This window comes from Macadamia integrifolia, chromosome 1 (assembly GCF_013358625.1).
Source record: "Macadamia integrifolia cultivar HAES 741 chromosome 1, SCU_Mint_v3, whole genome shotgun sequence".
Classification (NCBI taxonomy): Eukaryota; Viridiplantae; Streptophyta; class Magnoliopsida; order Proteales; family Proteaceae; genus Macadamia; species Macadamia integrifolia.
The window spans coordinates 9,975,907-9,992,171 of NC_056557.1; the positions used below are offsets into that span (position 1 = coordinate 9,975,907).

Below are 16,265 nucleotides of genomic sequence, written 5' to 3' on the forward strand. Positions count from 1 at the left end.
ACCTAAACAAATCCTTCTAGGTCATGGGTAATGTGCTATTCACAACCACAGCGCGCGTATACCCTGGGTTTGAGACGCATTCTCCATCCCGTGATATGCCCATAGGGTTAAAGGATAAGGTCCACCATGAGCACTCAGAGAAGTAAATCGTGGTCAAACCACAACAGAAATGTAAATCGTGGCCAAACCATAGTAGAAAAGTAAATCATGGCCGAACCACAGTAGAAATTAAAAGTAGTACGATCGGCCCTTTGAATATATCACCAAGGTTTTCAACCATCCTAATGATCAGCCAGACGTACTTCTAACCACCACTGTGGTCCGCGACCGACGCTTCTCCCTAATGATAACCCAACATGTAAACCCCTATTGGGAAGGGTCATAGCACGAGGGATTATGATATCCTAGCCACATGCTCCTATATGAGAGAGTACAATAGCATAATACTTCCATGTCCCATTCCACGGTATACCAATGCATTTGTTTCAAAGCCAACTACGATATCTAATCTAGAAATCTCACATATGTTTAGTAAGCCGGCATCATAACCATCACATAATAAATCTATTCTCAATATTTCAAGCAAGTAATCATACATATAGAATTTATGATATATCATGTTCAATTCTAAATGCATTATTCATTCATCAATCATATGCTTGGGAATGGCAATCGAAAAGTCAATATAGTCCATGAATGCATAGGATGCCAAAAACACTCTAAAAATTAAGATCAAAGTCCTCTCCCCACTTACCTATTCTTGTGGAAGAATCAACACTCGCAGTACAAGTAAGATCCGGAGTGATAATATGAGTTTGTTGAAACCTATTATAGATAAAGGGTTTAGAAATGAGTCCAAATCGGGACTATAACTGATGTAGGATATAGACATGACGCATATAATAGCGTGAAGAAGGTGGTCAGCAAGTTTGAGTTCAATCGGAGCTCATTTGAGCTATAGGTGAGTCACACAGCTGGGTAGGAAAACCCACTAGTGCAGTCTGCCTAGACTAGCGGGTCATACAAGTGGGTTAGGAACCCACCGGTCTTACCCGTCGATAGAACAAGAGGTGCAGGAATGACTAGTAGGTCACACCGGGGGGTCAAGCACCTGCCACTCTTACCCGTCAATAGAACCCAAGAGGGTACGTGTGACTGGTGGGTCACACTGACGGGTCAAGCACTCGCCGGTCTTACCTGCCGGTTCTCTCAGATTTACTATATTCCTTCTTTCTTCCTTCCAATGCTTGGAACCCCAATAGGGTGATTCCCATATTATTTCCCACACATTCTAAGTTCCATCTACTTGATTGTACCATAGATCTAAGGCAACAAAAAGATTTGGGGGAATAAATCATACATTTACTTGGAAAAACCCCAAATCTTGGAATCCTCTTCCCAAACTCAAATGCCTCTTCAATAAGCACCAAATTATTGTTTCCCTTCTCAAATACTTCAAGGAAATCACACAATGGCTTCATTATCCTTTCGATTCAAACATATATAAAGAGGATTTCATCAAATCTCAAGGTTCATGGTGTTACTTACCTCAAAATGAAGATCTCAAGTCATCGGATACTATTCTGGTGACGAAAAGGCGAGGTGAGGCTCTGGAATCCAAGGGGTGAGCCTCTTTCCCCTTCCTTCTCTCCTTCTTCCTCTTTTCTCCCTCTTCTTTACTCCTCTCACCCACTTTTCTAAAAAAACCATAAATGAGGGAGAGAGAGTTATAAAGGCTATTTATACCCTAGTGTTATAAATATCTTCTAAGGTCTGTTTGGTCTTTTCCATTTATGGATCAAATCACATTAAATCACATTTTCGGGCGAGGTAGCCAACATCATCGGGCATATAAGACCTCATTATGACGAGGAGGCCGAGATACACGTGCTCATCCAAGTCGGGCATGCTGGGGTCCACAATGACCCAATAGGTGGGTCACACTGTTGGGTCTTGCACCTACCAGTGACACCCACTAGTTGGCCAAACAAGCCAATCTTACTGTATTTTGGAGGAAAATGAGTCATAAAATATACTTCACTCTCACCACGTGTTGTGGATCAAGTTCATATCATTCAAATACGATAACGTGCAAATCATCTCAGGTACCGGTTCAATCTCATCCGGCCACCCCACATTCAACGTCACCCTTTCCGTCATATACCACTGAACCAAGGGTGACGTCAAATGCAGGGTGGCCCTTCTGCCATCTTCACCAAAGGTGTGCAGATCATCTCAGGTACATCTTTCAGCAACGTGCACATAAGCACACCCGCACCGTGCATGTTGCTGAAAGATGGCTGAAGGGCCAGCATATATACCACTGAACCAACCCGTTTCAATATCTCAAACGGGCAAACATATCTCAAACTCAACTTGCCTTTCCTGTGGAACCTGTGTAAGCTCTTAGTTGGAGAGATTTTCAAAAACACTTTGTCCCCTTCTTGGAATTCAATATCTCTTTTGCAATTATCCGCATAGCTCTTTTGATGGGAATGGGCGACCTTGATTTTCTTGTGAATAACATCAACTTTATCGCAAGTCATCTGTATCATCTCCGGCCCATGTATTCGTCGTTCTCCTACATCATCCCAATATAAAGGAATTCTGCACCTTCTGCCATACAATTCCTTATATGGAGCCATTCCGATCATGGTTTGACAACTATTATTATACGCAAACTCTATAAGAAGTACGTTTTCTTCCCAACTACCACTCATTTCCAATGCAGATGCTCTGAGCATACCTTCTATTATTTGTATGGTCCATTCAAATTTCCCGTCAGTCTGTATTCACCTGTGTTCCCATAGCATACTGGAGGCTCTTCCAGAATTTAGATGTGAACCATGGATCTTTGTCTGACACAATACTCACCGGTACTCCATGTAAGCAAACAATATTTTCCTTGTAAAGTTGTGCTAGCTTGTCCATGGAGTAGGTAGTCTTGATTGGAATGAAATGGGTAGTTTTAGTAAGTCTGTTAACTATCACCCAAATTGCATCCATTCCCTTAGATGAACAGAGTAGTCCAGTGACAAAGTCTATTGTAATCATGTCCCATTTTCATTCCAGTACTGGGAGTGGCTAAAGAGTGCCATATGGTCAGTGTCGTTCTGCTTTGACCTTATGACACGTAAGGCACTGTGCAACATATAGGGCTACTGTAATATTCATCCTTAGCCACCAATAAATTTACTTAAGGTCTTTTTACATCTTGGTGCTTTCAGGGTGAAGCGTGTACTCAGAACTATGTGCTTCCTTGATTATCTTGTCTTGAATCCCCATATCATTGGGTACATACAATCTTCCCTGAAACAATAGTGCTCCGTCATTGATTATTGTGAAGTCAGGATCATCCATCCTTTGGTCTTGAATTTTAACTCTGATTTTCTGCAAGTCAGGATCCATAGGTTGTTTCATGATTATTTCATACCTGATGGATGGTTGCACCTATAGGGCTACCAGGAATAAGGTTAACTACTTAATATCCTCAAGCTGCTGATCAAGCTCTAAGGTAGACTCTTTATTCAAAATGATTTCATCTATTAACATGGCTTCTTCTTAAACTGTGGGTTGGTGGCTAAATAAGCAAGTGATACAATTTGGACTTTCTAGCTCAGTGCATTAGCCACTACATTAGCCTTACCTAGCTGGTATTGTATATCACAGTCATAATCATTCATGAGTTCTATCCATCTTCTCTATCTCATGTTCAAATCCCTCTGGGTGAAGAAGTACTTGAGACTTTTGTGATCACTAAATATCTCGCACTTTTTCCCATACAAATAATGACGCCAAATCTTCAGGGAAAAGATGACTACCGCCAATTCTAGATCATGAGTGGGGTAATTCTTCTCATATTGCTTCAACTGTCTAGATGCATAGGCCACTGTCTTGCCATGTTGCATAAGAACGCAACCTAACCCAATTCTGGAGGCATCCGTGTAGACTGTCATCCCACCAGTACCTTTTGGTATCATCAGTACTGGGGCTGACACTAATCGTTTCTGTAGTTCTTGAAAACTGTCCTCACACACCTTTGACCATTCAAATTTCACACATTTTTTGGTCAACTTGGTCATTAGGGTGGCGATTCGGGAAAAATTCTCAATGAACCGCCGATAGTAGCCTATTAATCCCAAGAAACTTCTAATTTCGGTGGCATTCTTGGGAGCTTCCCACTCTACGACTGCTTTTACCTTCTCCGGGTCAACTTCAATCCCATTCTCAGACACTATGTGCCCTAGGAATCCAACTTGTTTCAACCAAAATTCACACTTGCTGAATTTTGCATATAATTATTGTTCTCGCAATCTTTGAAGTACCATTTGCAAGTGTTGTATAAGCACTTCTTCTATTTTCGAGTGTATCAAGATGTCATCGATGAAAACAATGACCCATTTATCAAGAACATCATAAAATAATCGATTCATCAGATCCATGAAGCCTGTTGGTGCATTGGCTAGCCCAAAGGACAGCACTAGGAATTCATAATGCCCATATCGGGTCCTAAAAGCCGTCTTGGGTATATCATTACTCATTATCTTGAGCTGGTAATAACCAGACTTAAGATCAATCTTAAAGAACACTTTAGCACGTTGCAACTGATTGAAAAGATCATCTATACGCGGCAATGGATACCGGTTCTTGATGGTCAACTTGTTCAATTCCCAATAATCGATACACATACATAAACTCCCATCCTTCTTCTTGACAAATAGAACTGGGGCACCCCAAGGAGAAACACTTGGGCGTATGAACCCTTTCTCTAGTAAGTCTTGCAACTAAGTCTGTAACTCCTTTAATTTGGGTGGTGTCATTCTGTATGGAGCTTTAGACTGTGGTGCCACTGTGGAAATTAAATCAATGTCAAACTCTAACTCCCTATCAGGCGGGAGCTGAGTTAGATCATCTAGAAAGACATCAGGGAATTCCCCAACTACATTCAATTCCTGTAATGGGGTGACCTTTGCTTCTACATCTTGTACTGAAGCTAGGCAGCCTAGACATCCATCTTCCAATAACCTTACAGCCTGTAATGTGGAGATAAGAATCTTTCTAGGTCGTTTTATCTTATCCGCTTGATACACAAGCTCTTCACCATCATTACTCACCACTTTAATTTTCTTCTCGGCACACATGACATTTTCCTGGTGAGTAGATAACCAATCCATGCCTAATATAACATCAAAATTCTGCATATTAAATTTAATAAGTTGAGCATTTAGATTCTTCCCACCTATCTCAACGGAACATGGCCCTTACACTTCATTCAATTGTGTTACCTTACTCGTAGGTGTACTAATAATCAATTTAATTTCTAAAGTCCTGGGTGTCACATCAATCTTACTAGCAAATCTTTTATATATAAAGGAATGTGATGCACCAGAGTCAAATAATACATAAGCTGGCATTCTCGAGATAAATAGGGTACCTGCTACAACATCGGGGCTTGCCTCCACTTTTTCAGCTGACAAAGTATACATTCTTCCTTGAGGTGGACCACCTTGAGTTAACGCGGGTCTATGAATAGGAGGCTAATTCTACACCACAGTTGGCTTGTATGGGGCAATCCTTTGTGAAATGCCTAAGTGAATGGCAAGCATAGCACCTGTTTTGAGAGGCTAGCACTGGTACTGGTGCCCTCTGTATTTGGCTCTATGTAGTAGGAGGTTGAGGTGGCCATGGAGCAATAGGCACTGTGCTAGTGTTCGGGCAAAAATAGGTAGTACCCCATCTATTAGTTGGTCTGGGCATGTAACCCGATGACCTATAGGGTTGCTGATATGATGGACCATAATTATATGGCCCACAAAAACTCTTGTTTGGGTTGCCTAAATCTGCATAGGGATTGGATCTCTTCCAAAGTCCAGGTGTAGTCGAAGACTCTCCCTTCTTCTTGTCTTCTACAATCTTAGCCTTTTAACAATCTGAGCAAAATCAATCAAGTCCATAGCCCCCAAAATTGTGCCAATAGATACTTTTAGCCCTTTCAGAATTTTCTTTGCTTTTTCCTCTGCTGTTTTCATGTGTGGAGGGGCAAAGTAAAAAATTTCTCAAACTGCTGCTGATAGGACAGACTTATTTCCCTAAGTGAAAGATGAGAATTCAGTCTCCTTTCGATCTCTGAAGCTTGAGGGGTAATAATTCGATAGGAATAATCCCTTGAACTGTTCCCATGTTGGTTCCGAATGGGTTGCTAACAAGATAGGCTTAGAAGCCTTCCACCATTAATCAACTTCATTTCTTAACTGTAACTTAGCATAGATGAGTTTCTAAGGTTTTGTACATTCCACCACCTTGAATATCTTTTCCAGTTCTTAGATCTACCAATCCAACTCTAGAGGATCACTACCCACCCTAGTGAAGATAGGTGGCAAGTGCCTCTTAAATGATTCCACCAGCCTTGAAGTAGTGGCTGCCAGTGGATAGTATGGAGGATATGCCAGATAATACTGATAAGGGGGAGGCACCATATATGGTGGAGTGCCATGAGGAGGAAACCATGGAGTAACCCCAGGTGGAGTACCTCTAGGTTGATCTTGTGGTGGTACTGTAGGTAATGCACTCCCTTGTATCTCAATAGGTGGTACTAGAGGAGAAGCACCCCCCGACTGTACTCCAACACCAGGTACAACAAGTCCGACCAAAGTCTGAGATTTCCTATCATGCTGAGGTTCGAGTTTTAGTAGTCTGGCTCAGTTCAACCTGCTTCCTTGTGCTGGGCATCGGAACCAGGCGAACTTCATAGCTGCTTATGTGGCCTACTGCCTCTACACTACATTAGATGGTCCTCCATGTTTGTGCCTTCTATACGTGATCATGAAGACAATGGATTACCATGCAGCCCATCCTATAAATGGTAACTACCCCTACTCTCGATCACTTACTAAGATTTTTAAGTACTTTCACATTGACCTTGAAGGTGAAGTGGGTAGTGTGCCCTCGGATCGATTTTCCTAAGGCATCTTGCACAAGATGAAGCTATTCCATCTGATGGAGCCAATGGTGGGGGAGGTAGCCCAGGAGTAGGGTAGTGACGATGAGGAGGATGATGAGGACTATATCCCCAAGGAGAAGGAGGATATAGAGATGGATGTGGAGATGGAGGATGGGGTCCCCCTTAGAGTAGTTCCACCATCTTCAGGCAGAGGGTTTGATTTCTAGGGTATGACGGCCAATTTGAAGGCACTTCAGGAGGGTCAAGAAAAGCTCTTGGCAGGTAACCAGCTATGAAGGAAACCCAGGCAAGCATGATCATAGACATCGACGAAGTAAACCATGCCTTAAACTTAGCCTCTAGGGACATGGCGAGGAGTCTCAGACATCTATAGGATAGCGTGGACTTATTGAACCATCGATTCGACTATTATGATCACCGCTTGGGTATTAACTCAAGAGAGCAAGTGGAAGAGGTCATTGATTTGGATGACATTAATGATGAGGACTAGTGATACTGTTACTGTTTTTCTTTATTTTCTTTTCTATCATATGGGTTGTAATTTTTGGGAAATCTATTGTTTTTCTTTTTCTTTTTCTGTTCTCTTTTCTTGTCTAAAATTATTGGAATAGTTCTCTAGTGTGTAGAGAAATTTCTAGATATGTTTATGTTGTGAATTCTCTTCTTATATATATGGAATTTTTTTATATGGTTATGTAATATTGTTCTTGTGTGCACTTTTGGTACCCCCAACATATGAATACATCATAGTAAAATTTTCAAGTTTTGTGTTCTCTTAAATTTTTATTTGAAGTCTTTTGTTGTCTAAATTTGGATTTCTAAGAACTTAGTCTTGCAAGCTGTGTGTGATTAGAGCATCACGCTCTGATACCACCATTGTCACGCCCCGTTCACATAGACCAAACCCGTGATCGGATTCCCTCTGGGTAACCCAAAACCACCAGGTTCATCTGATACAATAACCACAGCACAGCCAGCCACAAGTGATCAATAGGATATGATAATCTACTACAGCAGAAGTCTTGTCATAAATGATTACTTGTAATTTCCCATATACTCTTGATACCCAAATTGTTATACATAAAGTATTTACATGTGGGTCTTTAAGCATGATATTTACACAAGAAATAGCAATTTAAATATCGAGAGCACAAAAAGGAAAATATATAAAAAAATAAAAAAGAGTATAGTCAATAGAATCTGTCAGTGTTGCCCTGTAACACAGCCCTCACATGGGCAGCCGACCTTATACTCAAATTCTTCAGGGGCCCACCAATCCCCCATTGGGGCTTCATCAGTGGCACCCAGTATAGGTTCCTCTACAGAATATCCTGTAAAATCATCTAAAAAGGTGTGTACACAAGGGGTGAGTTCACTAGCTTAGTAAATGAAAAGAAATACGCACACAAGCAAATGCATTCAAATGATACTATATGCATGAAATTCATTTTAATCCTAGTCCACTTAAACAAATCATTCTAGGTCATAGGTAATGTGCTACTCACAACCACAGTGGGTGTATGCCCTCGGTTCAAGACACGTTCTCCATCCCACTATACGCCCATAGGGTTGTCGGATAAGGCCCACTATTAGCACTCGAAAAAGTAAATTGTGGCCGAACCACAACAGAAATGTAAATCGTGGTCAAACCACAGCAGAAAAGTAATTAATAGTCGAACCACAGAAGAAATTAAAAGCAAAACGATTGACCCTCTGAATATATCACCAAGGTTTCTAACTGGTCTAATGATCAGCCAGGCGTACTTCTAACCACCACGGTGGTCCGCGATCGACGTTTCCCCCCAATGATAACCCAACACGTAAACCTCTGTTGGGAAGGGTCGTAGCATGAGGAATTATGATATCCTAGCCACATGCTCTTACATGAGAAGTACAACTACATAGTACTTTCGTGTCCCATTCCACGGTGTACCAATGCATTTGTTTCCACGCCGACTACGACATCTAATCTAGAAATCCCACACATATTCGGTAAGCCGGCATCATAACCATCACATGATGAATCCATTCTTAAGATTTCAAGCAAGTATTCATGCATATAGAATTTATGATACATTATGTTCAGCTCTAAATGCATTATTCATTCATCAATCATATACATGGAAATAGCAATCGGAAAGTCAATATACTCCATGAATGCATAGGATGCCAAAAACACTCTAAAAATTAAGATCAAAGTCCTCTCCCCACTTACTTATTCTTGTGGAAGAATCAGCACTCAGGGTACTGGTAAGATCTGAAGTGAGAAGATGAATTTCTCGGAACCTATCACAGATAAAGGGTCTAGAAATGCGCTCAAATCGGGATTATAATCAACGTAGGATATAGACATGATGCATATAATAGCATGAAGAACGTTGTCGGCGAGTTTGAGTTCAATCGAAGCTCATTTGAGCTATAGGTGGGTCACACAGGTGGGCAGGAGAACCCACCTATGCAGTCTGCCTAGACCGATGGGTCATACTGGCAGGTCAGGAACCCGTTAGTCTTACATGTTGGTTGAACCAGTGGTGCAGGAATGACTGGTAGGTCACACCAGTGGGTCAGGCACCTGTCGGTCTTACCCGCCGGTAGAACCCGAGAGGGTAGGTGTGACTGGTGGGTCACACTGGTGGGTCAGGCACCCACCGGTCTTACCTGTCGGTTCTCTCGGATTTTGTTGTTTTCTTTCTTTCTTCCATTCCAACTCTTGGAACCCCAATAGGGTGATTCCCACATCATTTCCCATACATTCTAAGTTTCATCTACTTGATTGTACCATGGATCTAAGACAACAACAAGATTTGGGGGAAGAAATCATACCTTTACTTGGAAAAACCTCAAATCTTGGAATCCTCTTCCCAAACTCAAATGCCACTTCCATAATCACCAAATTTTTGTTTCCCTCCTCAAATACTTCAAGGAAATCACACAATGGCTTCATTATCCTCTAGATTCAAACATATAGAACGAGGGTTTCATCAAATCTCAAGGTTCATGGTGTTCCTTACCTCAAAATGAAGATCTCAAGTCACCGGATACTATTCCAGCGACGGAAAGGTGAGGTGCAGCTCCGGAATCCAAGGGGTGAGCCTCTTTCCCCTTCCTTCTCTCCTTCTTCCTCTTTTCTTCCTCTTCTTTACTCCTCTCACCCACTTCGCTAAAAAAAACCATAAATGAGGCAGAGAGAGTTATAAAGGCTATTTATACCCTAGTGTTATAAGTATCTTCTAAGGTCTGTTTGGTTTTGTCCATTTATGGACCGAATCGCATTAAACCACGTTTTCGGGCGAGGTAGCCGACATCATCGGGCATACAAGACCTCATTACAGTGAGGAGGCCGAGACGACGTGCTCATCCAAGCCGAGCATGCTGGGGTCCACAATATCCTAATAGGTGGGTCACACTGGTGGGTCTCGCACCTACTCGTGACACCCACCAGTTGGCCAAACAAGCCAATCTTGCTGTATTTTGGAAGAAAATAGAGTCATAACATGTACTTCACTCTTACCACGTGTTGTGGATCAAGTTCCTATCATTCAAATACGATAACGTACATTTTCTACTCATACATGGCCTTGTGATATATACAAGGGCATGGCTTAGGTGTGCGGATCATCTCGAGTACCGGCTCAATCTCATCTGCCCACCCCGCATTCGACGTCACCTTTGTCGTCATGTACCACAAACCACCGGCATCAACTCGTTCCTGTTCAGACCCTGCAAGACCAAACTGAACCAACTGATCAATAAACTGGGTTTAAAGAGCAGGGCTCTACACTAACGATAAAGGATTTGAATCCTACAGTAGAGATCCTGGCACTCATTGATGGCATATTGGATTAAAAGCTAAAGTTCTCCCTCTCCAAGGTGACCCCAAGACTCTCTGAGTTGTAGGAAAAATTTCGTGAAGAAATAAATGCTGAAGAAATGATATCTGACGATAGAGGTTCCATCAACAAAAGAAGAAATGGCTAAGTAGGAGTGGGAAGTTGGGAGGACAGAAGCGAATGACAACGGAATAATGATTGTAGAGGCCCAAAAGGGAGTATGATAACTACACACCCCCTACCTAGCATTGATCGCAGATATTGATGCAGATCAATGGTATGAGAGAGACCAACTGAGAAACCCGAAGCTGTTGAAGACATCATCAGAGGCACGTGATCCACAGAAGTATTGTGACTACAATCGTGACCATGGCCACACAACGGACTAGTGTGGAGAGCTCCAGCATGCAATCGAGGACCTGATAAAGAGGGGCTACCTGCAAAGACTTTTCGAGGGATACAATTTTGAATGTGGTTGCACCATTCAGAATCGAGCATACAGATATGACCGCAATTGTCTTCGACCAGAGGATCATCGAAGAGATCGGCCGACACAGAACACCAACGACAAGAAGAGAGAAACAAAAGAACTTTTTCTCCCAATAAAGAAGGTCAACCATAGAGGAGAGAATAAGATTCTTTTGTATGGGTCATATATGCCATTGGTGGAGGACCTGCTACTGGAGGAGACTCACAGTCCTCGGGAAAGTCCTATGCCAGAAGTGTGTACCACACTGAAAATCTTGCCAAAAAGGCCAGAAAAGATCAGGTGATCACTTTTGATGATGATGATCTACGAGGGTAGACTTTCCCTTTGATAATGTTGTAGTAATCACATTGAGTATAGGCACCTTCTCAGTCAAAACAATTATGGTCAACAACAAGAGCTTCGTCGATATACTTTTTTGGTCGACATTTAATAAAATAGAGATTGAAGAAGGAAAATGAAGCCAGTTAACACCCATGTATGGGTTATTGGGGAGACCGGGACTAAATGGCCTCAAAGCAGTTGTATCCACTTACCACCTGAAGATACTTCCCAATGGAGCATGGGGTGGGTGACTAGAGGGGCAACCAAGAAGAATCAAGAAGATGCTATATAAGTTCCCTGAATGGAAGGAACAAACCCACCAAAATGATCAGAGTGGAGGTGGACGAATAGAGAGAAAAAGTCACCATGGTGAGAGGAGAAGCCGTAGAGGAGCTAGTTTATGTGGACCTCGTCGAAGGAGAAAACACAAAACAACTCTAGATCAGAATATCCGTGGTGGGAGAGGAGAAAGAGAAGCTAATCAATTTCCTTCGAGTTAGTGGGGATGTCTTCACCTGGTTAGCACAGATATGCCGGGCGTCAGTAGGGAAATCATTTAGCACAAGCTAAGCATCGATCTAGTAAGGCGACCTACCAAGCAAAAGAAGAGAACATTCGCTCTAGATAGACAGCAGGCTATCGAAAAGGAGGTGGACAAGTTATTGAAAGCTAGCTTCAACAGGGAAATAGTGTAATCGGAGTGGGTCGTGAACATAGTAATGGTATGGAAGGATAATGGCAAGTGGCAGATGTGTTGATTTCCCTGACCTCAACAAGGCATGCCCCAAGGATGACTATGACACCCAAGAATACGAAAAGTACAAGACCTGCTTAAGAGATCGGCGAGGTGTTCCCACTAAGAATACGGCAGGTATAAGGGGTTTTGGGAGATTGGTGAAGGTGTGTAAACTTTACTTCCACATGGCCTAGGGAGAGGTTGTTGGGCTAGTTGATAACATCTAGCCTCTTTAGCATGGCACAATGTGTATTAAAGCCTTGAGGCCCATGGGCAAAGAGGAAAAATATTGTGCCAAGGTTAATGGAGCCGGGGCGTTACAACAACGTTGATGGCAATGCCGAAGGTGGATTAGGAGGATGAGCACTCCTGATTTTATATTTTTAGGCTCTTATTCTGCTGATGGCAATGCTACAGGTGGAGTAGTTAGGTGCCTGATATTTTTCTAGTCTCTACCTTTGGGGCTATATTGTATTTTTTTTTTTTTTTTTGCTAACGACGGGTATCCAAGCCTTTGGCCTAACTAGTCCCGCGGGCCCATACTGACCCCACAACCGCATGGACCGGGTCATACCGAGGTTGAATGAGAACTATTCAACTTTCACTGAAAGCAATGAAGAGTACTAAACACCCCCGTGTTAGTGGCCCAAGGTGTTGCCTAGTGAGAGTCGAACTTAGGACGTCCGAGTTTACGGCTCGTACCAAGTTCGTTGCTCACCAACTGCGCTATCCCCTTGGGTTGGGGTTGTATTGTATTTCATTCGTTCTTTCTATTAATAAATCTCTTTGATGACCCAAAAAATTCAAAAAAAAAATAATAAACAAATAAATAAAAGGGTAATTTACAGTGCCACCCCCTGGAGAATGCCAATATTATAGGAACACCCCCTTTCTTTCACCAAATTAGACTCAGACCCCCTACTATCAGTCTCTGTTAAGTGATGCTATAAAATGACACTTTAGCCCTTATGAGTAAAACACTCTTGTCTTATTATCCCAAAAATAGCCCTCTCTTCACCTTTATACCATTCCATTATCTACATATCACTTTCTCTCTTTCTATCCTTCTCTCCCTACCTGCAATTGTGACTCCGACGAGTTCTAGCTGAGTTCGCTGTGACTTCTTCGGATTCTTCCTCATGCCACCCTTTCTAGGCTATCGCAAAGAGTTCAATTCATCACTTTCCCTTTTCTTTTCATATCAATAGAAACAGAGAACATTAGAGTTCACTTTGGATTCTTTCTTTTTTTTTTTTTTTTTTTTTTTGCTTCTTAATGAGCTACAAGATTGAAGATTCAGATTTTGAACATGTCACTTAATCTAGAGGGAAGAAAGGGGGTGAGCAGACAATTACAAATTCCAAACGGTTCCCACCAGAAAAAGTAGGGTTTCAAAGAAGTAGGGTTTCAGAGAAGTAGGGATTTCTCCTACTGCTCTGTGAAGAAGGCTTTCTCTTCGACGTGTTCATCATACGGGAGCTACACAGCCAAATTTTACCTTCTTCCTCTTTAGTTCCAAAAATGTATTTTTACTGTGATTAGTAACTCCCAAGCCAGAAGATGCATTCAACTGCAAACCAAAATCTGATCCATACTTACTCCAATTTAGGGGCAAGAACATAATAACCCTAATTGCATCGTGCAACTCAGCAAAAGACAGTTACTGTGATGCAACAGAGAGATGACCAAAAAATAATCTAGGAACATCAATTAAAGAACAGTTCAGAAGCAAACCTAAGACTCAAAAATAAGCAAATTTCTTTCATAAACAAAACTTTAAAATCCCCACTTCAGAAAATAAACTTTTGCAACTTAAGAGACCAGGAAAAAAAAATGGGAGGGGAGTTGGATGAGGTAGGATTTTTACCATATGTTTCGTCATCTTCTTCCTGCGTTGTGTCGGTGGTGTCTCCATCGTCTCAATTGCAGAGAAGAACTACTAAACTCTGCCAATTTTTAAATGTCTACATACCAGAATCTCTATTCCATGGAAAACCCAGATCGACCGATTTTTTGCTTCATCTAATCATCTTTGAGTTTTTGTTGTGTTTTCTGGAACTTTGAGGTTTACTAAAAGCAGATCTGACTTTTCAACAAAAAAAAAAAAAAAACCGAGATGCCTATAAGGGGGTTCATAGTCGCCGTCACCGAAAGGGGGTTTGCAGCTACCGATCTGAAAAGCCTTGAGGAAAGTTCTTCCGCCGTCGCCATCGCTAGAAGGGTTGTGGTGAAATCGATTTAAGGACTACAAGTAATGAGGGTAATTTCGGTACTTCAATATTTTTAAGGGTAAAATGGTATTTAGAAAGAGAATGAACTGCTGATGTCAGCATTTTTGGTATATTCTGTAACAATGACTGACGGTAGGAGGTCTGAGCCTAATTTGGTGAAAAAGAGGGGGTGTTCCTATAATATTGGCATTCTCCAACGGGTGACGTTGTAAGTTACCCTAAATAAAATAAATAAAGGTTAAATTTTCTCTCTTGCGATTCTATATCACTCATATTGGGGATTGATCCTATCGGTTTCCAAAAAAATTTGATGTGGATTGATATGGTCTTGAGTTCTCTCACTTTATAAGTCACTTTATGGGATTAAGTTCTCCCATGTCTGCAACTCTAGTATAAGAGCAGCCAATTATTGATCCCAACCCTCATCCGAAAGAAGTACCCAGTGGAATCATGATTTAAAGGAGTGATCCCAAGTCTCTTCCCCCCCCCCCCCCCCCCCCCCAACCCCCTCTCTCTCTCTCTCTCACACACACAACCTGGTGGAGGTGAAGAAGGGTGGGTCGGGGTTAGGACCGAAATTGGAGTGAAATAACCTTGGACCATACCATACCTTGATGAATCCATCGTGTCAAGTCAAGGTGTAGTCGTTTTGTCCTCACACTCCGACATAGTAGCCATTAATGCCTTTTTGGTTCTTCCACGTAATCAAACCCTGCCATGGTTATGCACGTGAAGCACCATCCCATTTGTATATTGAGTGAAGCTGGTCCAGCCTCTATATATATATATATATCCACATCACTTGAATACGTGATCAAGTCAACAACAATAAACATTCACTAGATAGGAACCAAAGTCTACATTTCAAAATACCAGGAAAAAAAAAAAAAAAAAAAAAAAAGAACAAGAACAAGAAAAACCACACACAGAGAGAGAGAGAGAGAGAGAGAGAGAGATTGAAAATAAACTGCCGGGCACCAGTCTCTTGCAAGTAGTAGTTGTTAGTTATCACGGACATGGAAGATATTAGGAATCTTAACGACGATGTCAAACATGTGTACTGACTTGAACTTGGAGAAATCATTTGGAAGAGAGATGAGATCTCGGGATGGGCTCTTGTGAAATTGGAAGAGGTCAGGATCACCATAATACCTCTCCCATCCTAACCCAAGAAGAATTCGCTCCAGGGTAGAGTATGATGAGATAGTTTCACCTGTTGGTAGGTGAACCAATACCTTCTTCTCCCCCGGCGGGTTCTCAACTAGGCGAATCACGCCGTTCGGCTTGAACACCCAAACTCCAGACATATTCTTTCTTTGTGCTTAGTAGTGATCAGAAAAAATGAATACAGAGAAGAAAGATGAGTGTTAAGTCTCTTGAAGGTGATAACATGGTAAGGGGGACTAAGGGGTTTATATACATGCGAGGAGTTTGGTTCAACAGAGAAGACAAGGGAACATCTTTTTATGCTTTGTTCACCAATGCCATAGAGAATATTGAGAATGTGGGTCCTACCAGGATAAAATAGAAGGGGCACACGGACGCAACCCAGGTACCACCCATGGGGCATGGGGGCTGCGGCTAACCTAGAGAGAATCTCTTGCCTAGCTGTGTGACCTTTGACCTTTCCCTTCCCACAAAAGGAGTCTTCAAGACATTGTCTGTTTAAACTGTAGCTTTCAAGTCAATGATCAAT

General features: G+C 41.9%; 1 protein-coding gene across 1 annotated transcript; it reads right to left on the minus strand.

The window, feature by feature from the left end:
- Positions 1–15,258: 15,258 nt before the first annotated feature.
- Positions 15,259–15,978, minus strand: LOC122075285 (flowering-promoting factor 1-like). Its single transcript, XM_042640298.1, has one exon. The coding sequence runs from the start codon at positions 15,874–15,876 to the stop codon at positions 15,571–15,573; it is 306 nt and encodes a 101-aa protein (XP_042496232.1). The 5' UTR covers positions 15,877–15,978; the 3' UTR covers positions 15,259–15,570.
- Positions 15,979–16,265: the final 287 nt, after the last annotated feature.